At 41.9% G+C, this 25,852-nt stretch overlaps 2 protein-coding genes across 2 annotated transcripts in view; one reads left to right on the top strand and one right to left on the bottom strand.

The window, feature by feature from the left end:
- Positions 1 to 25,852, top strand: part of snd1 (staphylococcal nuclease and tudor domain containing 1) — a 160,254-nt gene that overhangs the window by 69,160 nt on the left and 65,242 nt on the right. The window lies entirely within an intron of this gene.
- On the bottom strand, positions 2,721 to 7,946 carry lrrc4.1 (leucine rich repeat containing 4.1). The gene has a single exon (XM_075471700.1). It carries the CDS (start codon positions 6,168 to 6,170, stop codon positions 3,333 to 3,335), a length of 2,838 nt encoding a protein of 945 aa, XP_075327815.1. The 5' UTR covers positions 6,171 to 7,946; the 3' UTR covers positions 2,721 to 3,332.

Below are 25,852 nucleotides of genomic sequence, written 5' to 3'. Positions count from 1 at the left end.
AAGACAGAAAACATGATGTGGAGGAGGAATGGATGAAGAGAAGGGTTTCCCATGGAGACTGGCCCTCATGTGGCTGGCCAGCTGATTGGCTGATTGATGACCCTGTAGCCATTTTGACTGATTAGGATGACAGAGCCATTTATAGCACGTACAGCTTGAATATGTGACCACACAGCACAATATACTTCACTACTGAATAGCTTGTTGTAACATTAGATCCTTCCACAGAATAAAATATTATACAGTATCCACAAAGCTTGAGATAAAATATCATTACACAGCTTAGTTCTTACATACAGTTAGTCCATCTGGCACATAGAAACAACATATCTGTTTTTACTTGCTTGGAGAGTCCTTCCGTGTGTTGTTGGGGACATTCGGAGAACACTTACTCTTGCTGTACAAGTACGTGTGCAGAGCAGTCACATGGAAATGGCAGAAGTGGGGAAACAAAGGAATGCTGTCCAATGGCAAATGTTCATATATTATGAAATGGCTGTGTATTATCAATTATAAACAATTCACCATGCTTTCTCGTTTTTTACTGATGCTCCTTTCAGATCCTCCTCCACATTTATGCCCTTTACACTCTTTCCTTCAGCCGTCCTTGTTTCGATGTAGCTCAATTCTCAGCAAAGCTGTCACAAGAAACACACACAGATGGACAAATGCACAAAGACTTGCTTCTCTGATCCGTCTACCTCATTCTCTCAACTGCAGGAAATGCTCAATATTTAGAATACAGGTTCACTCAAAAACACCCTGCAGGAGGAGGAGGATAGCACGAGCCGTAGTCGACTGTCTGATTTGATTTTTGAAAAAGTGACCAGTTCTGACAGCCATTCGTACTCTGCAGTGTAGTATTGGTAATTTTCAACCCAATTAGATGTTGGTTCTGAGAAAAAATATAAGATGTTTTCGGAGTAATGACAGGACACTGATGACTAATATTTGTAACTTGTTTGTGCTAACTTTTCCAAACGTAATACTCAATGTTTTCCGAAAAAGACATTTTAGACTGCCCTATCCCCCCTTTTTTAATAAGTCTCTTCTCATTATATTGATCCCAGACTTGTAATGCAAAATATTAGAAGACATGAAAGGGATGCTGGTATCTTGCTTCACATCATGTAATGTTTCTAAGCCGAAGACACCGTGGGAAACGGGTACATAGTAGGGAGGAGGGGGGAGAAAATGAAGAAAAAAAAAAAAAGAAGAAAAACACCAAATCACCTGCACAGTATGCTCATTTCCCTTCCTCTCATGTCCTCCTAATTCTCTGTTTAGGCATTTAATCCAAACCGTCTTTTTTGTTCTTTCTTTTTTGATATGCAAGTGTTGCACTTTCATCCTTTAAAAACATGTATAATTCTTCTGTCGGCCTCGACTGCTTGTAATAACCCAACACTCTCTGCTAATGGCTGCACGCTCCTTACTTCCTCAGCTTCAAATGTTGAAAAAGTTAGACAAATTCTGATATTTCTCTTGTCTTTTAAACCAGCTCTTGATTTGCTACACCTCTTACTGCGTATGTAAACTGCTGTTAGAAAAATACACTAGACGATGAAAGCTCTGCCTTCCTGCCTGTGAATGTGAATCTGATGAAGTTTTGTATCACAAGCTGATTATTGTGTTTAATTAGCAATCTAGATGCTAGTTCTATGGAGGTTGGAGAGAAGGGAGTATCTTGGATTATGTGATGATCAGTCTCTCTAATGTTGATCTTCTTTAGTATTCTTTGGCATCGCTCACCTAGAAAGTGAATAACATGTTTGGATAATCACTCCAAATATGTCATTCTAATCTTTACTTAAAAAAAATGCTCCCAGGATAGTTCACGCCATTTCTCTCACTTTTTGTAATTTAAATAAGCCAATTATAAGACACTGTCCCCAATATTATCATTAAATAAGGCCAGATAAAGAGTTCCAGAAAACAGCAGCAGTGAATCTTCAATCTCCCATACTGAGGATATGTCATGCTACAGGTAATGTCTACCAACCACTGTTTGCTGACGGTTAACTTTTTCTTTTTCTTTTTTTTAAGTTGGAACTTTAAGGTCAGCTATATTATGACTGAGAAGGTTAATGTTGTCGAAGATGAAAACACGAACAAATGATGGCAGCACCTGAATGCATTTGTCACCGTAAAAAGCTCTCATTCGGATTTATGAAGGCCCAACAGCTGGAAATGTAATGAAAAATGAAATGAGGAACTGTGTTTTATGGCGAGACAGTATAAACAGCCAAGCACTATCTCTCCCAAATTTATCACTTTTCCCCCTCATTAGATGCATGAAAAATACGACTGGCTTGTAATACAGAAAATGATCAAGGTAACAATGGCCTTGGTTTTTTTCGCCATTATGTAATAAGAATCTAAGTTAACAATAGACAGTTGTAACATCACTGTGGAAATGGCTTAATTTTTTTTTACCATATTAAAGCATATGTATAGTGCAGGCTTTAGATGTGACATAAATTAACCTAGCACCACTACAATCAAGGGTGATATGAAAAACAAAAAAAACTCTTGTTGCATACAAAGGAACCTTTTAGGGGGTGCAAGAGATTTAAAAAGAAATGCTCCATTCACTTCTGCACTGATTTATTCCGCCTGAGTCATCCAGCACACTTAGGGTTAAAGTATAGCTGCAGCGTCTTACTGCAGTGTCTAAAGCATTTGGCTGATCGTTACAGTATCTGCTGGGCGAAGAAAAGAAGGTGGAAATAAACATCTCTCTAATATTTCCTTTTTTCTTCCAAAAATCCTTTTTATTGCATTTATAACATTTGGCACAGTACAAATTCTTGGTGCGTTTACAAGATAAACCTGTAAAGATCGACACTGACCTTTTTTCGGGTTTTAGTTAAAGAAAGTCTTCTCTGTATAAATATTTTTTCTTATCACTGCATTCTCTGTAGCATGGTGTAAAAATCACACAGAATGCCCCTTTTAAAACAAGACTACCCTCATTTGTCAAAGTCAAGACAGCATCTTAAACAACTCATTGTTTTAAATACAATTTACAAGTTAGAAAATAGGTTCAATTTCTTTTTAATATACGTTTCTCTATCACCAACCCATGGTAGTTTCAGTATGTCCATATATATATATTTATATATATGTATTTATTTATAAGCATGTACAACAATAAATCATCAGTCTCTTAAAGTTTGCACTCTGTACAAAAATGTAGTTCCTGTCCTTTTTTCGTTGTGCATTCTATTGCATGATTTTAATGAAGACTGGAGAAGGGGGAGTGGAACGGGTTGGTGGGAGCTAGGGCCATAGGGAAAGCAGTGAGAACCTTTAGGACACAGGGTGACTTTTTAAATCTGAGTCTCCTGTACTTTCTCCTTGGTGTGAGTTTTTATGACAAAGGGCTCAGCCATTGCTGTGATGGTGCTGGGCAGGGTTCGCGGCAAAGAGTTCCCAACATTGTTGTCTGTCCATTTAGCCCCATGGCCGGTTGGTTTATAGGTGTTATATTTGGGCTTTAGAGTGCTGTAGTCCACTTTATTAGGGCTGTACTCCATTTCATGAGGACTATAATCAAGTTTAGGTCTTTGAGTGTGTGGACTAAAGTCAGACTTATAGGCGCTGTAATCCACTTTGTGGGGGCTGAAGTCAGTCTTGAAGGCGCTGTAATCGGGTGTAGCCTTATGGGGGGTATAATGCTCCTTGGTTTTGTAAGTAATATCCATTTTAGGTCTCTGGGAATTGTAGTCCATTTTAGGTTTAGGTTGAGTGCTGTAGTCGGGCTTGAATGGGCTGTAATCAGGTTTAGGTCTTGGGTGGGTGCCGAAGTCGGGCTTAAATGGGCTGTATTCAGCTTTAGACTTATGTTGTGTGTTGTAGTCACATTTTAATGGGCTGTAGTCATGTTTCATTTTCGGTTGGGTGTTGTAGTCGGGTCTCTGCCTAGGATGAGTGCTGTAGTCTGGTTTGAAGGGGCTGTAGTCTGGTTTAACCTTTGGCTGAGTGCTGTAGTCTGGTTTAAATGGGCTGTATTCTGATTTAGGTTTGTGAGTGCTGTACTCTTGTCTAAATGGGCTACAGTCAGGCTTTGGTCTGTGAAGGCTAAAATCTGGTGTTGATTTGTGCATGTTATAGTCTGCAATTGATTTGTGGCTGCTGAAGTCCATATTTGGCTTGTATGTTGTATATTCAGCCTTCGGCTTGTGTAGGGTGAAGTCGGGCTGGGGTTTGTATTCAGCCTTGGGTTTGTGAAAGCTGTAGTCAGTCTTGTGGCTGATAAAGTCCAGTTTGTGTATACTGTTGTGGTCCCGGATTTCAGGCAATGTGAGAGATGACTCTTGGGCTGCAGATGCTGGTGGTGGAAGGTCCTCTTCATCCACCTGGATTATCTCTACTGTACGAGCAGCTGCCACTGTGCTTCTTTGTTGGTGGCGCTTTCTCAATTTGTAGAAGGCAATTAGCATGACTGCAGCTAATAGTGTCACTGCAACAAAGCAACCTATTATTATCTTAGTGGTCTTCATCACTTCATCCAGGCTTGGGCCTGACTTGCCTGGCCTGCCAGTGGCACCTCGCAGTCCTGGTAACACAGATGGCTTAGCTGCGCTTGCTGGACTGTCAGTGTTTTGCAGCAGCACAGTTGGTGTTGAGATGAAAACTGGCTGAAAGACTGAAGGAGAAGCTGTTGTAGTTGTTGTCCCTAGGCCTGCTCCTCCTCCTCCAGCAACCCCAGCACCTGCAGCAGCAGCTGTGGTAGTCTTAGGTTTGGACATCTCAGTTGTTGGACCCAAAAGCTCCACAGTCACAGTAGTAAAGTAACTCAAGTTGGATGTATTAAGCTCAGCTGCACTCACATTGAGGTAGGCCGAGGCGTTGGAGTTCCCAGCTGCATTGGATACCATGCAGATGTAGGTGCCCGTATCTGTTGCTAGAACATTTGAGAAATTAAGGGTACCATCGTTGAGGACTGATATTCTGGGGTGACCAGAGGCATGTGTCAGAATAGTCCCATTGGGTAGGAGCCAGCGCACTGAAGACATTGGGGCTGTGCGGCAACGGAGCTCAGCCACTCTCCCTGCTGAGATGTTTAAGTCCCGTGGTGCATCAGCAATGAATGGGGCAGAGCACTGGACTGCAGCACCCTCACCTTGGTCCACCTCAACTAGCTGTCGTCCTCTCATGGTGGCAGGTGAGTGACAGCGTCCACAGCAAGTTGAGTTGGTCGGGATGAACTCTCTTAACCAGCGCGCCAACCACACAGCCTCACAGCCACAGTCCCAAGGGTTATGGTGAAGGTGGAGCTCCACCAGGTACCTGAGCGGGGAGAACAGGTTGTGTGGCACAGCGCTCAGATTGTTATGGGCAAGATTGAGCTCCACCAATGAAGATAGGTCATCAAAACCATTGCGTTCTATGACTGTTATTTGTGAGTTCATCACCCAAAGCTTTTTTAGAGAGCGTAGACCTTTGAATGAGCCTGGCTTTATCACTGGGAAAAGATTTTCTGAGATCTCTAGTTCCTCCAGGCCCTTTAGGGGAGTCATGTTTGGCATATCACCCCTTATGTTGCACATTCCTAGGTTGAGGTACTTCAGGTTTTGTAGGCCCTCAAAAGCTCCTTCTGAGATGTACTCCAGTTTCTTTAATTCTCCTAGGTCCAGTCGCATGAGTGAGGGCACCCGGTTAAAGGCGTAGGAGGGAATACTCTCGATGGGGTTGTTCCTCAACCACAGTTCTCTTAGTTTAGAAAGATACTCAAAGGCCCCACTTGGCACCACCGTCAACCGGTTGTCAAATAGCTCCAATGTATTGAGGCTGGTCAGTCCATTAAACGCGCCCACCTCAATCTGCCGTATGGCATTTCGCCCAAGCTGGAGCACCTCAAGGTGGTGCAGATGGCGGAACGAGTCAGCCTGCACCGCCTCAATGGCGTTTTCCATTAGATTGAGGTGTCGCGTGTTGGCTGGAATCCCAGGGGGCACGCGGGTCAGGCCCCGCCGGGTGCACACCACTTTCCCCTGCTGATTACTGCAGGAACACTGTGGTGGACAGCCCTGGGGTCCTTGAGACACCGCCGCCCCTGCAAAGGCCAGGGAGGCGCTGCTCCACGCTCGCGCCATCAGGAAGACTACACAAAGCAGGGCGGCTTTCCTGGCACGATGCACAGATACCCGCCCCAGGAGACTCATGATGTGGCACGTTCATAATTCAGCATCATCTGGGGGGAGGATGGGGATGTTTGGGGCAGTTGTTTGGTGGATTTAGGGACAATCAATGTAGCAGGATGGCTGGTAGTACTGATAAGGAGACCAAAGCAGAGGATAATGGAACTGTATAGGATAAGGGAGGAGAACAGGTTTGGGTGCTTGTTATGGGGTATGAGGACTTGACCTATCTTCACTTAAGAAGTGCTTATATCTCCATAAACTATCAGGGGAAGAAGGACAAGAGAAGGTGGAGAGGGCTGGCTTTTCTGAAACATGTGTATGAGAAGGACATGATGGTAAATTAAGCAATCAAAAATAGTATTACAGGACAAGGGAGAGAGAGGTTTTACAAAGTAATGCAAAAAGGTGTTGAAACTCTAGACACCTACCTCAAGTTATTTTTACAGGTCCTTGAACTGAGATATATAGCTTCCCTCCTTTTTGCAATCACACAGCTGTGGTTTTCGCATCAGATGTATTTATATCCAAGAGCAGCAAAGAAAACCGTTTTTTATATTTGCCCTGTCAAAATATGTATCAGTGCCAAAGAGCTTAACAAAGATGAGCCCTTTTGTAAATCCATACATCCAAAGAGAAAGGTTCGAAGGCCTTTTGTGAGTGTTTTTTCTCCCTTTCCTTGTTGAGTGTTAAAAAAGAGGGAAAACGACTGTAGAAAGGAATCCAGTCAGGCTCCTAAAGCAGCAGTGCTCCCTTGCTTGCTTCTTGCTGTCGGCTCCTCTTCTCTTGCTTGTCCTTGGAATCCGACAGTTGATCCCCCTGCTAGACACCTTTCCCAGGTCTCCATAGTACAGGTGACCGCAGAAACACACGTGAACAATTTTTCATGCACCAAAATCAAAGACACAAGTCCAGAAAAAAAAATGTTAAAATTTAAAAAAAAAAAAAAAAAAAGGTTGGGAGGGGGGATTGGAGAAGGTTGAATGAAAATTCCACAGTCCTTTCCAATGTTCTTTCTTTTTTTGTTCGCAGTGGTTAGGAGGGAGGTTGACAAGCTGCAGAAAAAACTCCCACTCACTCGCTGTATTCCACTGTCCACTTTTTAGTAGTCAATCAGTTGGTCAGTCTTGACAGCCCTTCTCTCTCTCCTGCACTTTTTTTCCTTGTTCCACTTTTCAGTAGTGGCGTCGTGTCCACTTGATTTTTGCAGATTTTTTTCTTTTTTTGTTCTTCCTTTCTTTTCGGGAGCGCTTGGCTGCGGTTGAAAAAGCTAGGTGGCACGCACTGCCTTCATTAGCTTCTTAGTCCTCTTTATTAGCCACACGCTCCAGCCTCGGAAGCTGCTGTTGCGACAACAGCAATTGCAAACCAACACACACCATCCCTGCAAAGCACACAGCAGCAGTAGCGAGCACACACAGCAGTGGCTGCCGCCTGCCTCCCGTGCACTTCCCAATAATCCGTCAATTTCTTCAGAGGGAGAGTGGGGTGGGGGATGGAAGGGGGTGCTGGGAGGTGTCGGGGGTTTTGTAGCTGGGTTGATCGAGGTGGGTTAGAGGGAGGAGGGATGGTGCACAGTTTCTCCTTCCTCTCTCCGGCTTGTTGTTTCTTGTTTCCAGTTCTTTTTTTCCTCCTCCTTCTATCGTAGTGATCAGTACCCCCTCGCTAATGCAGCGTCCAACTGGGGAAAGGAGCAAGCGCTGGGCAAGTGCGGCTTACAGGCGTGACGTTAACAGCAGCGTCGATGTGGAAAGGATCCGTTGTAGCAGCAAAAGAGAGAGTGTGCGCTGTCTCTCTCTTGCTCACTTGTGCGCGCTCACTATCTCTCTCTCTCTCACTCACACACCTTCTATCTCTCTTTCTGCCTCCCTCCTGCTTTCTGCAGTGTCCTGAGGTAGTTGGGTGAGCTCAAAGCACTCAGACCTTTTTAGAGATCTCCCTCCTCAAAACCCAGTTTGCTCCTGCCGTCCTACTCTCCCTCTTTTAATGCTCATAGTCTCTTGTTCTGGCTTTCTTTGTTGCTTTTTGTAGCTTCAGGGAAAAGAGACGCTGTCCAAGCACAATGCAGAGATGGACGGTGGCATCCCCACAGCAACCAGATTTTAACCCCCTTGTGCCCAGCAGTAATCTGACCATTCCAACGAAACTGGCAAAGCTTTCCAGCATTGCTGTAGTGGCAAAGGCAGGCAGATGGGCACTCTGTTTCTCTCTGGCTTCATTTCTTTCATGATGCCCTCTATCTTTAATTTCTTTGCACTCTATCTCTTGAGATTGTTTTTTTTTTTTTTTTTCACAATCTCGCTTTGCGTTACCCTTTTTGTGGAAAAAAAGAGGAACATGAATGGACTGCTGACGCATCCTGCTCGGAGCAGTGCTTTGGTTTGATGCAGTGTGTTCTGTGCATTAACTCCCCCCACCCACTCCACCTTCATCCTCCTCACTGTCGTTCCTCGTTTGCTTCCTCTTTGTCCGTCACTGTGTCACCTTAGTTCTCTTGCTGACTGAATGTTCTCTTGAGCTTCTCAGATTGTTAGTTTATTTCTGTCTTTCTTCAAGGCAGTGGATTTAAAAGTTTAGATTATGTAACTGGGCTACTTTATTGCCTTATATGAGACGGATTCAGGAATTTGAATAAGATTTAAGAGAGAGCAGTTTCGAGTGAAATAATTTTTCTTTAAACTGCTGAAATCTACAAGATAGTAGACTAGGATATACAGCTACTTCCCTCTTACATCATGTATGTCTTTGAACATTGTTAGAGCACTCTAACCAGGCAGGCCATAACCCTCAATTTGAACACAAACTGTCGCTTCAGGAAGCACACAGCCATAAAGGTCATGTTAAAGAAAGCAAACGGGAGAAAACAAGACATGCTTTACCTTCCTGCCGCAGTAGAAGAGGCAAAACAAACGTACACTACTGTCCCATCACCCCTCCACCCCACATGATTTGTACAAGCCTTGTGTCTATTAAACCAGGTAGCAGTGTGGGTAATTGATGGTTGGTAAAGCTAGCTGTGACGGTACTGCTAGGTATGGGTGTGTGTATGTGTTTGTGTTTGTGTCTGAGCTGGATAGTAAGCGTGTGAAAGAGAGGGGTAGACAAGGAAAGGAGGAGAGAAAGCACACCAGCTAGAAAAGGTCACACTGCCTGTAGCGCAGTATGTTATTCCCCACTGGCAAACGAGTATAGAGCCAACTCCTATATTATATACACACAGACTTTCTCCTTGACTTGACTGCAGTTGAATATGAATGGGCTTCAATGAAACACATGTAACGGTGAGGTGGCAGCCACAAGAGTATAGGGGAGATTTTCCTGTTTCATGAAAGACCGGCTGATTCCTTTTCTTTCCAAACTGATTCCAAAGTCATGCTGTCTCAGCTATTTGAGGGGTGATATCAGTTTAGGGCTGGGCAGTTGGTCAAATTTTATTTCTAGGGTTAGTAATGAAAACAAGGTCATCAAGATTAAACAATATTGAGCTACATTCTGCAATGACGATTTTATTTTGTCTTGTGTCAGGAAACTGACGCAGCAGTATGACTTCGCCCCTCATTGAAGTCTATCACCTTTCTATTTGAATTGGGATGAAAAATGAAGAGAACCTTTGGAAATGTGTGTGTAGAAGAGGTTAGAGGCAAAATGAGGTGTTCTGTAGGTAATCCTACTGAGAGATCATTAATGGCAGCTCACTCTGCTTTTACTCTTGATTGTGTCGTTCTCTCACCCAATTCTTTTCCTTTTTTTTTTTTTTTCCCAGCACTTATTCTCAGGGGGGGCTCAGCCCTTTCTCATTCTTCTACATATACCCCTTGCACACAGCCCACACCAAAGTAGGTTGTGCAGTACCCCTAAGAAGGCCCAGTGCCCTGCTGGCATGTTTCGGTTCCTGGCTCCATAAGGCCTTAGGCAGTAATCCTACAGCAGGATTACATGCAGGTTTCCCCTCCAGGATACCTTATGATCCTCTTTCCATGCCTGTAGACTTATTTTTGAGGAAATTGCAGCTGGCTTGAATAGCCAGGTGTTTTTTGTTCCCTTTAATTTATTTACATATATATATTTTCAGTTGTACAGGATGCTTATTGCGTTCAGACTTGGTGTCATATGATACTTTTTTTCATATTGACAAAAAAAATGACAAAGTGTAAGCTGTGCAGGTTACTTGCATTTTTCACCCCCCTTTCGAAAGTAAAACAAAGGTAGGCATTCACAGAAACTGAAGTATTGAAACTTTTGTATGCAGGTTTGCTGGTAAATGTGTGCTTTTTGGGTCAGTTGCATGTAAAGGTTTGTTATCTTGTGTGCATTGATTAAATACGATCTGCAATCTGATTTAGGGCATTGTGCAGTGACACTGTTGTTTGTGTCAGGTGGTGCTTGTATACTATTGGGTGAGTATGGTGTGCCACCATTTCACGAACAGGTGACCCAGAATGAGTTGGGGTTGAGTTTTACCCACCCAGCACAGCACTTTCCAGACTACAATCTCACCAGAATCATCCACTGAACTGTAGCATGACCAGCGCTGCGAGGGCAGCTCTCCTCTTTTCACCCTGATCCTGTCCATTTCTCTCTTTTCAGTTCTCTCTGTTGATTTCTCACTTCCTATGAAGACTGACCATGGCCTGTTGAGTTCTGAAACAATCATCTGACCAAAGGTGGTCAACCCCTTTCTTTATAATTTGATCCGAGTCCTTAATAAACTACGTTTACTTTATCGTCTGCAACAACGCCAAGGTCTTCCCTAGTTTAAGCGTCTGTGTGTTTCCTCAGCTCACATGGCATTCCTTATCTTTATTAGTTTGCATGGATTCTTTGTCATCCTTAATTTGGTGAGTTCAGAATGCAGCTAGAATCAGGAGTAAGTTTGGAGTCTTTCATGCTCTTCAGGGTATTCTAGTACATCCCTTGAGGACGGTTGTCAATATTCAGGTCAAACTGTGCCCATTGGTTCAGTTTTAAATGCACTATTTTGAGACGCAGTGTGTTGTCCAGACTTACCTTCTGGACTCGCTCGCTGATGACGGCTTGATGAGCTGTCAGATAAGTGGGACCATCCGTGCTGTCATGTCTGCCCCATCGGCCTGCTGTGCGACCCCTGTCCTCGCTGTTTGGCCTAAGGCCTTGTGAAACCAACCCCTTCACCAGGCCAACAGGGCACTGGGCGTTCTTGGGGGTACTGCATGACCTACTTTGGTGTGGATGGTCCACCAGCATATGCAAGGGGTATATGCAGTCAGTACAGAACCCATCCCCTCGGGTGAGTGCTAGCAAATCTGGGTTGTGGCCAGTCGCATATAGGTCAGCAGCCCGTGTCTGTAAGCGTGTGTGCATGTCAGTTGTTCCAGTTGGATGAATGGCCTGAGGTATGATCTAGCAGCAGTGACAATCTGATTAAATGTACAGTTCAGTGATAGATCTAATGATAATGTCATCAACAGGATGAAGGATATTTACACAACAGTCTCAAAGGTGATCTGCATATAGTGCCCCTACACGTGTCTGAGTGAGACGGATGGGATGTTTTTAAAGAGACGAGAGGCACACTATTTTTGGGGCTTGCTTTGTGAGCAATTATAAATGTAATGCGAATAGGATATGTGTGTGAAGAAGCATGTCCTCCAAGTACCCAGTAATGTCCCAGTGATCCATTTCATACCAGAGCCACCCCCCAGGCACAATGTCATCTTAAACCAATTTTTCAAGAAGCCCCTCCCTTGCTCAAATGTGCTTGCACACACCAACTCCCACACCCTAAACTTTGATGATGACCTTGAGGCAAGAGACATGCTAACAGACAGTACTTTCCCCATTTTCATTTCAGTTTCCAGGAATTAATTCTGCCAGAGATTAGGTGTACCGCACACATACGCAATGCAGACACATTATCATTGTCCCAGTAAGGCTTAAACTGCTTGTTGGGGGATTTTATTTTTCTTTTTTTTTTTTCTTCTTTTTTTTCAAATGTTTATCATTTTTTCTGATCACGCATTCTCACACACACACACACACACACACACACACACACAGTCACACCAATCATATGCTTGCAAATCAAGGGAGTATAATAAGCAATAGGATGTATTAGTGGCTTCCATCTGGCAAGGTTGGGTGACTTATTTCACCAGGATACCTGCTCTGCCTCGCCTCTTACTTTGACCTTCACTCACACTATACTTAGAGGTAACTCTTAGCAGCATTCTCCATGGAAACGTGTCTTCACATTATGCAGTCTGGACGAAGCTTTCTTTAGAGCAGTTTTTAGTGGGCAAGTCCAGCTTTATCTTTCATCAGGCATTTTACCTCTTAAATAATGACATTACATGGATAATGGCAGCTGAATTGTTATTATGAACCACATTATTTCTGCTTTTCAGTGCTTTGATTCTTCACTGGCCATTTGGGAGTGCTTGTTGTGATTCAGTGCCATGGCTTTAAGGCTAGTTTAGTCACTGAATGAAATAAACATTGGTAAATATGAATTGCTAAGAAGTATTTTGCCTTTAATCTGGAATTCATGTGCTCCTCCTGTTTCTTATAATTGTCATGTCTGTTATGTATATGTTTTATAGGAGTTTGATTACAATCCGTTGCAGAGGTGCATTCGTACAGCGGTGGGCACCACATTTGTGTAGTTGTTGAGATCATATATCTTGCTTGGCATCCTCTTTAAGGATGTAAGAATGGAGTCTGCTGACAAATTAATGTGTACATAAATGTCCACACAGAGCTTTGAGTACACCAACTGAGTATGTATATGGCACATGGATGCACAAAGTGGAATGCCTTTGTTAATTTTCCTGCAGTCTCCTCTTTTCCTTTGGCCCTTTACACTCTTAACACTGCTTTTGTTCTTATCCTGTTTTATTTTCTTTGTTTTTTTTCGTTTGCTGCAGGCTCGTCTCAACTTAATTGTGTTTGCTCACTCATCTTGTGTGTTGTATACAGTAAATGTGTGCATATGTAAGATCGTGTGCTCTTAAATAAGGGCAAGATCAGGTCATTGCAACTTGAGGCCAACAAAAGATGAGCATTTTTGCGCCTTTGTTCCTGCTCATCCTGTTTTAGTCAACCTTTGAGCTTCGCTAGCAGCCATTGTCTCCAGACTAATGGGCTTCATTATGGTGAGCTGTGTTCATACAGGCTGCCAGAGCAGGGATTAGCTCTAACGCTGTGTTAGCTGGGAGCAGAGGACAAATATTGTAAGGTTAGCAACATTAACCCAGTCACTGCAATCAGCATGAGCCAAGTTGGCTAGATAAGATGCAAATTTGAAAATGAGAACAATGAGCCTCTTCAACTTTTTAAGCAATCATGCCACTGATTGATACTGGGTTTTTCTGCCCTTCATGAATTTTGCACTAGATATGTTTTTTCATTTTCATCTTTTTTAACGTGCCAAGCTTGGGATGCCTTTTCTCGCATACTTTTTTCTCAGCATATGCTAATTCTCTTCGGTCTTGCCCTGACCACATGGGATCATTGGTGAGCTGGCCCCATTAGGATTCATAGAACATCCCTATGCGTTCATCACAATATGTTGCCTTGCCAACTGCCAGATCTGGGAAATGGATGTCTCTTTCCCTGAGCAAAGTGAAGGTAGAAGCATAGTAATTCACTGCTGTGAGAGCAGCTAAATCTTTGAAACTTTGAGCTCCCAGGGACCAAAGATTTCTTCTTCATTGCGATCTACCTCTCCTGCCTCCCTCCATTTGCTGCGGTGGACTTTGAGTGGTCAAAACTGTTTCCCCAACTAGTAAGTTGTAACTTATTGCCTGCTTGGCTTTTGTAATACCTGTGCCTGTTTACCTAATGGTTTTAAAGGCTAGAACTGGAGTTGTAATTTTCATTAATTTTGATAGATTTTATAGCTTGTTTGATCAAACATGTATCATTGCTAAAGGCTCAGTGGTTGCCTTTAATACTTCATATCTTCAAAGACAATGAGATCCTATCTTAAAGCTCCATCTCCAGAGCTTCCTCCCAGTTTTTCTTTATCAGGCTAGAAGTGTTTTCCTCTCTTCAACTAAATAAATGAAAATGTACCCCTGCTTTCCATTCCTCTCAAATCCACCCGGCCACACCTGGATTATAGCAGCACTCTCTTGCAGATGGAGGTTGTGTGTGTGTGTGTGTGTGTATACACATTCCAGTATTTTTATTTATATTTTGCTATTCTATTTTTGCATATCTGCACCTTTTCATCTACCATACAGTTTATTTTTGCACTGTATCTTGATACAGACACCATGCAATCTTACAAGCTGCTTTCCAGTGACTTTCCAAGAAGGGAAGTTTGTCTTGTATGCTTCCAAGTGGGACTTCATTACTGAAATACTCTGTTTGCAAAATAATAGCACAAGAATCACTCGCTAGTCATACTATATGATGTTCTATTGCTAGGGCAACAACATTTTACTTGTATAGACAGCAGAAAAATGGAGACCACACGCACATAGAGATATACTTTGTTTTTAATGCAACGACTCACCTCCCAGCCTTTCTTTCCCCTTCTGTTTAATATCCACCGTTTCTGTGCTTCCATGTATTTATTTATTTTTCTTCTGCACTAGGGATTTGAGAAGTCAAGCTAAGTGTGTCTAATCTATGAGCGCAGCCAGCACAGCTCATATGTGCGGTGCCGCTGTACCTGCAGCCTTCAACAATACAATTCAGCAGCTGTTCACCCAGGCAAGCAAGCAGGCAGGAGACAATACAGGATGGGGAGGGCTGAAGGTTGAGAGCTACACACCTGAATGGACGTTGACATTATTGCTAAACGACCATAAAAAGTCTAGAGCGCTGAAGTACTGTTAGAAAAAGAGCATAGAGAAATGGAAATGGATCAGAGGAAAAAAAGCCCCCACACACACACACACACACACACACACTATATCCACACACCCTACCCTATCTAAACTCTGGGCCCTTTGACCTTCCTTAAATGTGTTTTCTGTAGAAATGCAATCAAGGATTTCCCCCGGAGGTAGGTTGTGACCGGGGACCAGCACGGTCCCAGCTATGAAGGTAGGGGGCAAAAAAGCAGCATACAGCACTTTCTAAATTGAAGTCAATAATACAACAGCCCATTGTAGCAAAGCAGGTCCTCCCACACAGCCCGCTTACAGTCACTGAGGAGAGCTAAGGATAGAATGTCAATTGAGTTCTCCACAGCGGCAGCACGCATGGCAACATGTGTTTGTGTAGGTGACCACAGGAGAGAAAAGGGTGTCGTTGATGACAGTTGTGGGCTGAGCAGTGCTGTACATTTCCTCAACTTGCTTAGAAATAAATTATATTTCTATTTCCCACATGTTCGACACCTCTATAACAAATTCAAAATCAAGTAGTGGAAAAGATCTGACAGAAAAATGACACATAAAGACTTTGAGAGAATGACTTTACAAACCTGACCAAATGCTGAGACTAAACATGAAAGTGATTTTATTGTGCATTTAGCTGTTTTGTGAAATCTTGCTAATGCAGACATATTTGAAACACATGCACACACAGCCTTATTTTGCCGTTAATCCCTTCCCGCATGTTAGCACTTCTACATAGCTTAGGGGGATTAAAACTGGTATGGTTGGCCTTCTTTGAGCAGCAGCAGGAAAATAAATTAGAGACTGCTAGATGGTAGACATCCGACTGACGTGACAGCCCTGCATGTCGAAGCACATACTTTTGCATCTGATGATAACCACCTAATTGTTACTGGCACATCCGCACAGCATGAAACAGACACGGCTTGTTTAGGAGCTTGCACTTTTTGCTTACACTTGCTGAGCTGAACATTTAAAGAGTCGATCAGTTGCAGTTTTAATACCCTGGTCTCCCATTAGTGTGCAGACATGTGACGGTGTGTTGTGCTGTTTCACAGACAAATACAGTTTTCTGATCAGAACTTTGATTTTTACTTAAATGGATTGGAGAAATTTTATAGCCTGAAATCGAAAGCTACTTTTACATATATATTTGTAAATAAGAATTTGCAAAGTATTTTCCATGAAACATTTCTCTTGTGTCAAATGGTTTCTGCTCTCATCACACTATCTGGGGAACACTGCAGGCAAAGTTAAATAGGTTCAACCTCAGATGCATGTCTGTGGTTTTCTATTGTAATGAAATGTTTCAATTTTACACCTAAGTTCACTGAAATGACATAAATTAATTCATTCGTTGGGCTGTTTAACTTTTCCAACCCTCAAAAAGAAGGGAAACGTTGTTGCATTTCCACAACACATATAAATCTTTAAAATCACATTTTCCTTTAGTAGCAAAGTGCTTCCCATATATGGACATTATCTCGTGCTTTTTGTTTCCTGTCATTTAGAGATTTATTTATTTATTTTTTCCTGTTACATTGATCCATGTTGCTCACAGGCCACTGCCTTCCAACACTCATACAACTGCTCTTTCCATCTACTCTCTCAATTCTGACTGACATCAGTCTAGGTCACTTGCACCCTACTTGTGTTCATTGGTGTGTGGCCCAGTTATTTTTTTCAATAACAACCTCTTGTTCCACACACACCCACAGAAGCACACATCCGGGGCGGCTTGACACACGGATGAACAGTGGTAATTTCCCAGGGCAGACATTGATTTCTCTTTCATTAAACTGCCTTGTTTGACATCCTGATGAAAATCATAATTTTGACTTGAAACTTATTGGTTTAGTTCACTAACTTTTTAAAGTGACTGTACAGTAACAACCTATGAGAGAGCTAAATATAACTGTGGTATGGATAGAGTTGATTTAGTTGGCAAATTGCATTGATTGAAAGTTTCCACTTTTGTAACAAGTTTTCTACTTTTGTTGAATGGTTGCATATGAGCTGGATTATTACATCATGAGTTGACCTCAACTTTTTTATTTAATTGTAAGACTACAAGATAACTGCCCTACTGGTCAAAGTTTGCGTTACTTCAAAAGTTGGTGTACAAGCAGGTAGTGAGGCCAGTATGGATGTTGGTATCATAACAGTAATGTTGCAGCTTGTGGCTTCATGATGCTGTCGGGTCATGGGTGTCTGTTTTTGCCTGTGGCCACAATGTTGAAATTGATTTTGAGGAGTGTGTCTGCTGCTGTCTGTTTTTAATTGAGTGTTTTCCAGACTCTTTGGAGGCACAGATATAAGCCACATGTGATGTTAAAAGCTCCTCTGCAGGCAATGGTGCCGTCTAACCCAAATGCATTTAAAGTATTGTGCGTTAGAATGCATTTGATGCATTACAAGTGTGCTAATCTTTTCAGATAAGTATTCGTGTCGAGGCTTATGAATGTGCTCTTGTGTATAAGTGTTTGACAGTCCTGTCAATAATGGCGATGCCATTTCATTATCCTTAAATTATTCTGTTCATTAGTCAGTGGTACTGAAATAGACTCATGTTCAGATAAAGTCGGATCAGATGTAAAAAACCCAGCTTCCGGCTGATTGACAAGATTGCATGTAACCATAGAGACGGTACATATTTGCATTGGAAAATATTTCTGTATCGTACAGCGCATAACAATAATATAGACGATCGTCAACACGAGAGACACTTTGCAACATTGTAAAGCCACATCGTTTAGATTAAGGTCATATTTGATGGATTTTTGTTCACATAACCTTGCGAATCAGTCAACCTTCCCGCTATTGTATTTTTTTTTTATTGTGCTGTGGATGAGCCATACTCTTTGTGCATGTGCTTCATAAGTCCTGCATGTGTTGTCCGTGAGTAAAATGAATGCTTGATGATGTGTTGAAGTTCTGACACAAGCCTTAGCTCCAGAGATGCGGTGAAAGGATGACGACAAAATGCAATGATGACATTGTTGACTGATTCACGAATGACTCATCTCTCTCCCTAAGATTAGACAACCCAGTTGTGGAAGTAATGCAAGTAGTTTGAATCATCTCATCAGTTAAGAGAAATTCCACTGTAACTGTCAAATTAAGATTATACCTTAATGTGAATGTTGGGTCCTACCACCTCAGTTCCCTCATCCGAAAGCTAACTTAAATTTATTTGCTTCTTTCACTGCTCTTCTCCTTATTCACTGTCCTGATAAAGTAGTCACAGTATGTTGTCTTTAAAGTAGTGCTGCCATGTTCCTGCACTCTTGTAAGGCAGGAAGAGGAAGGAAGAAATGTTTCAGTGATACGTCATTAAAAAAGTTTTGTCTTCCGTCTCCCTGCTTCTCTGCTGGATTGTCTCTTGTGCTCAATCTTGTTCCAAAATTGTTCGCCACATCTCATTTCATTCCCTTGTCTTCTAATTATGGAGGTGTTCATAGGCTCTGTCTTGTTTTTTTTTTGTTTTTTTTTGTTTGTTTTATAAAGCCTCTTTTATTCCCATTTTTCCTTAAAGCGAGGAGAAAAATTATTTTAAAAAGTCACAAAAAAAGTATGATCAACAATTAGGGATATGATATGACTGACTTTTCCATAGTTAGCTGTTTTAAAGTCAAATAGATACTTTGTATGTACCAGTCTTTCATGTTTTTCCGAGTTGTTTCGATCAGCAGTGTGTGTGCAATTTGAAAGTTCTCACAGCATTTGCATGTCCAAACTCTAAATGTGGTTCAAGTTCAATCCGACTAAGCGACCATCAACACTTAAGGTCAGTGCAGTATTATACAAATTAACTATTAATTACACTTGGTCAAAATTAGTTAAATGTCTAGCGCAAGATACCAACGCATTTACTTAACTTCCAGTTGTAGCTGAGCACTTAAAGCACCAACAACAGTGCCAACACAACTAAGTGCAACCTACTGCTCAGATTGCTCCACATATTGATGAGTCTGCCCCTAAGTGGCAGTAGAACATTATTAACCGTAAATGTGCAAGCGCAAACGGGGAGTGTTCAGAGATCTATGTTCAGCCCTTAAGGAGCAATGATTTGATTCAATCAGTCCTCCCTCTTTCATCTTTCTCACACACAATCACACACCACCCACCTCGATCCCCTATCTCATTGTTGATCAGCACTGGCCATTTAAATGTGATTGAATGTGAAGCAGGGTTGAATTAGATTGCCAAAAGTGAAACATGATTATACATTGATTTTTCTCAAGAGGTTTTTCCCCTGTATGCCACTGAATGGACTCGAAGCAGATTTTATTATAAAGTCACTGACTTCTTCTTGGCATGAGTGATATTAGCTGGCTTAGTGTCCCCCCTCTACCCACACAACTGTTTTCGACACAATGTTTCACTGTAAATGAGGCCTGTTTTAATATGTAATACCTTCAGAAATGAAGTGTGGAACTGGAATGAATGCAATGGGATGGAGAACGAATTTCTTCTTTCTGCACTACACCTTGCAGCCCTCAAGCCTGTTATGACAACTCTTTACAATACTGCTACTTTATAGCAACAAGGAGTAGCTCTTCAGTCGCTCATCTCCACCACTTGTCTCGCACTCAAACGCCAACCTCTGCCTACCAACTCTCCAACCAGCCTTACAGCTGAGCAATGCGTCTCATTTTGACAAGCACGCAGAAATTGACAAAAAGCCATGTTGAAAAATGCCTCTGTTGGCTCTTTTCCTCCCATTTTTTTTCCCCCCCCTCCTCATTCGTGCACTTTGTCAGCACAGGCAGGATCTGAGAGGACAGAAATGGTTTTTTGAGTGACACAAACCAGTGCTGCCATTTAGCGTGTCAACTTGTGAAAGAGGATGGAAAAGGAGGTGGAGACAAATGATGATGGTGCGGTCATGATTGTCCCATGCCACCTCACGCAGTTGCTTGCCATCTTTTCCCCTGATGTCACTGAGCCCTGGTAACGTCTGCACAATGCTAGGAGCTGTAGAAATGTTTTTTTTTTCCCTTCCTATCTGTAATATAACTGGTTGTTTTTTTGGGGTATTTTCTACACACCTTAAATTATATAAAAAGAAAAAATCCTCTAAAGGTTGAAGTATTACTTATAATTGAAATCTCACTTGAATTCAGTGGAACTTTGGAGCAGGTAATGCCACTGCTGAAAATCATGAACACGATTTCAGCCTTTGGGTGGCTTTAAATGATTTGTCCTCTTTTGGGAACATTTTCTGAATCTATATGGCTTTACATTACTCCAGTAAATCAGTCTGAACTCTTTATTCTCTTGGCTTTAACAACCCTGCAGTCTGGATTCAGTCCAACTCTTCCCAAATTCTCTCATCACCGAAATGATCTGGTAACGCACCAGGAAACACTGCTGTTTAATCCACAAACGCATAGTTAGGTCTTTGCACTCGGAGTCATAGATATTCTGTTTATAAAATCTGAAATCAATTCATAAAGCTGCAGCAAGTGGAGTGAGCAAACATCTGCTCGTGTATTGAATGTCACTGAGAGGAGAGGAGTCTCAGAATAACCGTAAATGGCTGCACACGCAAACCTTTTTTTTGTGCAAACATTTAGTTTAATCAAAAATTCAATGGCGTGTTCATAACAAATCAGTGACATTTTACCTGACCTTCACTAACTCTGTCACATTACCTTCAAAATGAAGTGCTACAGGTTGGTAAAAACTTTATTTGTGTCATCTTATTTATTTATTTAGCCTTTTTTTGTGTGTGTCCATATAAAATCCAGAATGAATTGGACTATATCCCACTTTTTCTGATGGCAGATGCTGCGGGCATGTGGTTGGCTCTGCTGGAGCCTCTACCACTTTTCCTTACATTAGGTATTTTTTAAAGCCTGGTTTAAGTGTTAAAATTGTTATTTTGGTTCTTCACTCACATTGAAAAACTGTCATGTCCACCACAGGTCAGTGTGTGAATGAAGTTGTGTGCATAAGGTGAATCATCATGTGAATTGGATTTGGATTTGAATGAGCAATGAGTGAGCTATATCGTGGCGATCAACAAGTCACACGTTATGACTGATCAATTTCAATCACCATGTGCTTTCTGACCACCCGGTTCAATGATAAAGCTTAGTGAAACTGGTACTAGGAAACTTCTGAAGGAGATTATCCCCTCGAGGCCTTTTTCTGCATTCATAATACAGATTGGAATGCTGAAGTGATGTAACAGCCCAGCTGGTGGGTTGTAAACATATCAAAATCACATTGTAAATTTGTCTGTAATAAGTAACTCGATAAACCCTGGGCTTCGCTGTCTGTTCCTCTGTTTTATTTCACATTTTAGAAGCCAATGTAGATGACTGTTCATTTAGGCATTGTTTTACGCTCCTTATGTTGTCTGGACCCAACTTTGTACAGCTGTGCCACAGAAGGTCCCCTCACATATGTGGGAAAGTAATTCTAGGTAAGAGCCGAACAAGACCCTTCAAATGCAGTTGGATGAACAATGACCATTCACAAAAAAGTGGGGATTCTTCCTGAAATAGTTATGAGAGGTATGAAAAATCCTTCCTCCATCAAGTTTCCATCAAAGTCCGGCAGGCAATTCGCTCACATTCATAAATTAAGGACATCTCATTTGTGCGCATGACTAAGTGAAACAGGAGCATGTTTATTATCATTAAATATGGATTTATGAATTTATTTATTTATTTACTACGAGAACTTAGCTTTATAGCTCTCAGCCGTTTACCCTTGAAGCAGCAGCAAACAGTAAGTACACATAATCAAGTTACATTATAGACAACAAAATAGAGGATAAGCCAAAGAGATATATACATAGTCTAAAAATTATAAGAATAAATATATATTCACAGAATAAAGTAGTGATGAAACATGAAGAAAATTTTTTTGTGCAAATCAATCATGATGCCCAAAGGAGAACTGTTAAAAAGTCTGATGGTGAACAGTGAGAAAGACTTCTTACATGCGGGAAAAGCATTGTTTTTTATGACTTCATATGTAGTACATTACACTGGCCGACTGAGCCAAATAACCATTGCTCAAGTTTAAACTGCAGTCCCCTCTTTTCAGGGAATAAGTAATCTTCCATTAAATCTGCGCTGAGAATTTGTTGTAATAACATGCCTTTACCAATTCTACTTCCCTCATGTCTTTGTTGCTGTGCTGCTCATTGATTGCAAAATAATGACCAAACTTCATTGGTTCTGCACTCCAAGGTGTAAATGGATCTGTTGGAAAGCGGTGCTGTCATTTTGCAAGGCAATATGGCTTAATGCCCTCTCCAATCATTTTGACCACCCCTAGATGTGCTCAATGTGGCTTGACTGTTCCCACCAAGCTTTCATTGCTTTAGGCAGCGATTTGAAGATTTGGGCTCTTGCCTCTCCTCATGGGTTTTCAGCACCCCGGGGCGTTGAGGAAGCCGAACATCTAACCTGAAACAAGGGGATTTAGGTGAAAAAATGAAGTGGCAATGTTCCGGTGCTGTTGTTTACTACCTTTCATTATCCTTGTAGGTCAGTGGAAGCCAATCAGTTTATAATTACAAAATGGAAATGGCTTCAGTGATCATTTACATATTGCTGTGTGACACGTTTTTAGCAACCACTCAATAAGCTCAGTTCAATTTGTTTTGTTTCCCACTGTACCTTTACACCGCCCAGTTAAAAAGAATGATATGATTTTATCAAAATTACAAATGTAGCTCAATATCCATCGACCGGAATGCCATGTCGTCCCTCTCTTAAAAATGAGACGGATGGTAGTTATTGCCATTATTGATTTTAATAACCAATCTGTTGAGGCCATTGCAGCACCTTGTTCTTGCTCAGCTATGTGTTGTGCTGTGTAAGGCCTGTGCTTTTCTTTCATCTGTATAACAAAGGATCTATAAACCAATTCAACTACAGGTTTAGCATGATTAGGTTTGCTGAATCTTGTTTTTCTTTTTTTTCTTTTCTTTTTACGTTTTCAAGCCTACTCTGAAAGTTGGTTTTATGACATATGCTTTTTCCTGTAACCTTTCCCCTATGAAACCTTTTTAATCATATGTGCATGTATAATATCATAGAAAAGGGGCACTGTGTTGGTTTAGGGATCAACCATCCTGACAACACTATTGATCCAGTACTACATGCCAGAGGGAGCGAGACAGACTCTTGTTGGTCATCCTTACATTCTTACAGTTCTTGCATTACTTGGTATCACTGACCTTTTCACCGTGTTGGAACTTGTCAAACACTTTAGCACCTTAACTCTTATGGTGTCTAATTGTTACATATGTACTGCAGTGACTTTGAGGGAGGAAATGCCAAAAAGCAGGATTAGAAATGTCAGCGAGTCTCACAAAGGTCTGCAGGTACCAACCAGGATTAATTTCTTGTGTTCAGCACAACTACTTTTATGTGTTCTTGTATTAATGGGTTAGAACACTGAGTGCTGCAGAAAAGCAAGCCACTGCAAGTATTCTGGTCAAATTCACTAGCTCACTGAATTGAATGGATACATAAATGGTCCACACTTGCATTGAGCCTTTTTTAACCTTGACTAGTGTTAGATCGGGTTCTTTTAGTAGGAGGCTCAAGAACGGACCGGAGTAAATTCAAGTGAAAATGAAGTCTTTATTGGTATGGCAACAAGTGGAGCATTTCAGCGCTGGTCTCAGTCTGACAGACTATGTTCTACATATTCACTCACCCTCGTGCAGCGCTTATCTGGTTTATGCGCTCTTCATACAGTATGCAGTGATCTTTATCAGTCAGTCACAGATGAACATGTTGTGTGGCAGTGTAGGGTTCAGTGTCTGGCCCAAAGACACATGGAGATCGTAACACCGACCCTCTGGTCGGAATATGACTACCCACGGCCATCCTATCATCTGACACATTTTAAATGACATTCTACAATTCAAAACAGATACCTGCATGGAAATAAAGAATACAAACTAATTTTGTTGTTTCAGATTTTCTGCCACTAGCAAGGAGACAATTTTTTCCTGACAATGCCTTACTTAAAATGCCAAGTGCAGAATGAAACCCCTCAGCGGGAAATCTTAGTAATTTATTGCTTTTGTTCAGCGGTTTGCTGTGGGTCATTCTGAGGGCAGCTCCAGAGTCTGCTCTGACTGACCCACTGTGGACGTCTGCTTCCTCTTTCTCCATGTTTTCTCTGACTCATTCTCAGTGAAGGCTTTAGAGTTCTTTCAAAGCCCTCCTAAAAATAAACTCTATATTTAATCAAATAGGCAAGGCAATTTTATTTGTAGAGCACAATTTGTACACAAGGCAATTCAAAGTGCTTTACAGCTACATAAAATCACAAGAAGGCTACATACTAAATACTTTTCCTAGCAGCTGCCCAGTGGAATTAGGGGAGACTTTCCAAAAAAAATTGTCATCTTCTTGTCTTGGGTAGGTGATTGTTCCTACTTCTTCCCTTTCTCTCCCTTAACATTCACCACCAACTGTATACTCACCTGTTTTACCAGAATAGTGATGCCGGGCAAACATCAATTATCTATTGACGAAAGAAAAACTCATTAATGGGCATCAGGCAGGTTTAATGGTGGGAATCATGCTTGCTTTCCTGACCGTTAATGGCCCTTGCCATTTGAGAAGCTGTTTGACTTTTCCCAGCCTGTCCCCGACAGACAGCAGCCTGCCACTGACAGTGATGCATGGGACCCCCTGAGTCACATTGATCACTCTGGGAGAGTCTGCACATGGGCAGACGCACACAAACCTATTCCTGTCCAATGTGTACCTTATTGCCCCCGCAGCAGCCTTTGTTGAAATTGGTTGCGAAAACTGTGGAATAAAATAAATGTTAAGCGTTATGAGGCAGCCGTGGCTCAGCAGGTAGAGAAGCTGTCCTTGAACTGGAAGGTTGGCGGCTTAACACCCCCCCCCCCCCCCCCCCCCCCCCCCCCAGCCTCTCGACGTGTCAAATTGCCCTTGAGCAAGACACTGAACTCCACATTGTCCCAGATACGCTCATCGTGAGGAAAAACAACCCAAACAAGGTTAAAATGTGTCAAAGCAGAGCTGGCAGTCATTCCTTCACAGTACTGATGTTTTAGAGTAGTGTCTTTCTGGGCTGCCATTCTTGAGTTCCTTTTCCTTCAATTTGAAAGACTTTGACTGTTTGGTCCAGAAACAAGTCATAGATCAGGGTAAAAGCCAGCTCTACTAGACTGGAAGGTGCATTAGTTAGTTTGCTGAAACATCAGTAAGCTGTCTGCTGCCACCAAGTTGTTTAGACAACCTGATTGAAATGCAACTGAGCTCTGTAGAAAGCACTCTGAGCAGCACTGTGCTGCCAAGATGATTCAAGTCCTCGCCTTGCATCACTCTCTAAATGCAAATTTGGTTTCTTCTTTTAGCATTTCCTCTTTATTTGTTTCTCTTGAACAGTGACGTTTACATCTGTTCTTCATTGTCAGAATATGCATGTAAATAAAGTCTTGCTATTGTGACCCCAGAGTTCAGTTGCTAAGCAACCAACAGAGTTTTTTTTCAAATTGCTATTTACAGAGTTTTAGCCTTAAGCCTGATTTATACCTCTTTTAACTGCCCTTGCGCGTGCGTCTATGGCTCGAGACGTTTATGCTTCATTTTGCTTTGTCGGCGATTCACCGCCAGGACAGTAGGTGCAGCAGCGGGTTTTATTTTTTCAATGACAAGCCTACTACGATGAAAGGAAATTCTTCGGCAAGTCTCTCTTCGAGTGGATTCATGCTTCTTCTTCGCTTTCTACCTTGGCGTTTGAAAACAGCGGTCTTTTATTAGGGGATGAAACCGGAAGATGAACACGCCGCCGGATGCGATGTAGATAGTGGTTTGCGCTCGCGTCTTGCGTGAAGTTTAGAAAATTAAGGTGACACGCAAG

This window comes from Odontesthes bonariensis, chromosome 8 (genome assembly GCF_027942865.1).
Source record: "Odontesthes bonariensis isolate fOdoBon6 chromosome 8, fOdoBon6.hap1, whole genome shotgun sequence".
NCBI lineage: Eukaryota > Metazoa > Chordata > Actinopteri > Atheriniformes > Atherinopsidae > Odontesthes > Odontesthes bonariensis.
Note: the sequence above shows the minus strand (reverse complement) of the source record. Positions and strands in the feature narration are given on the sequence as shown.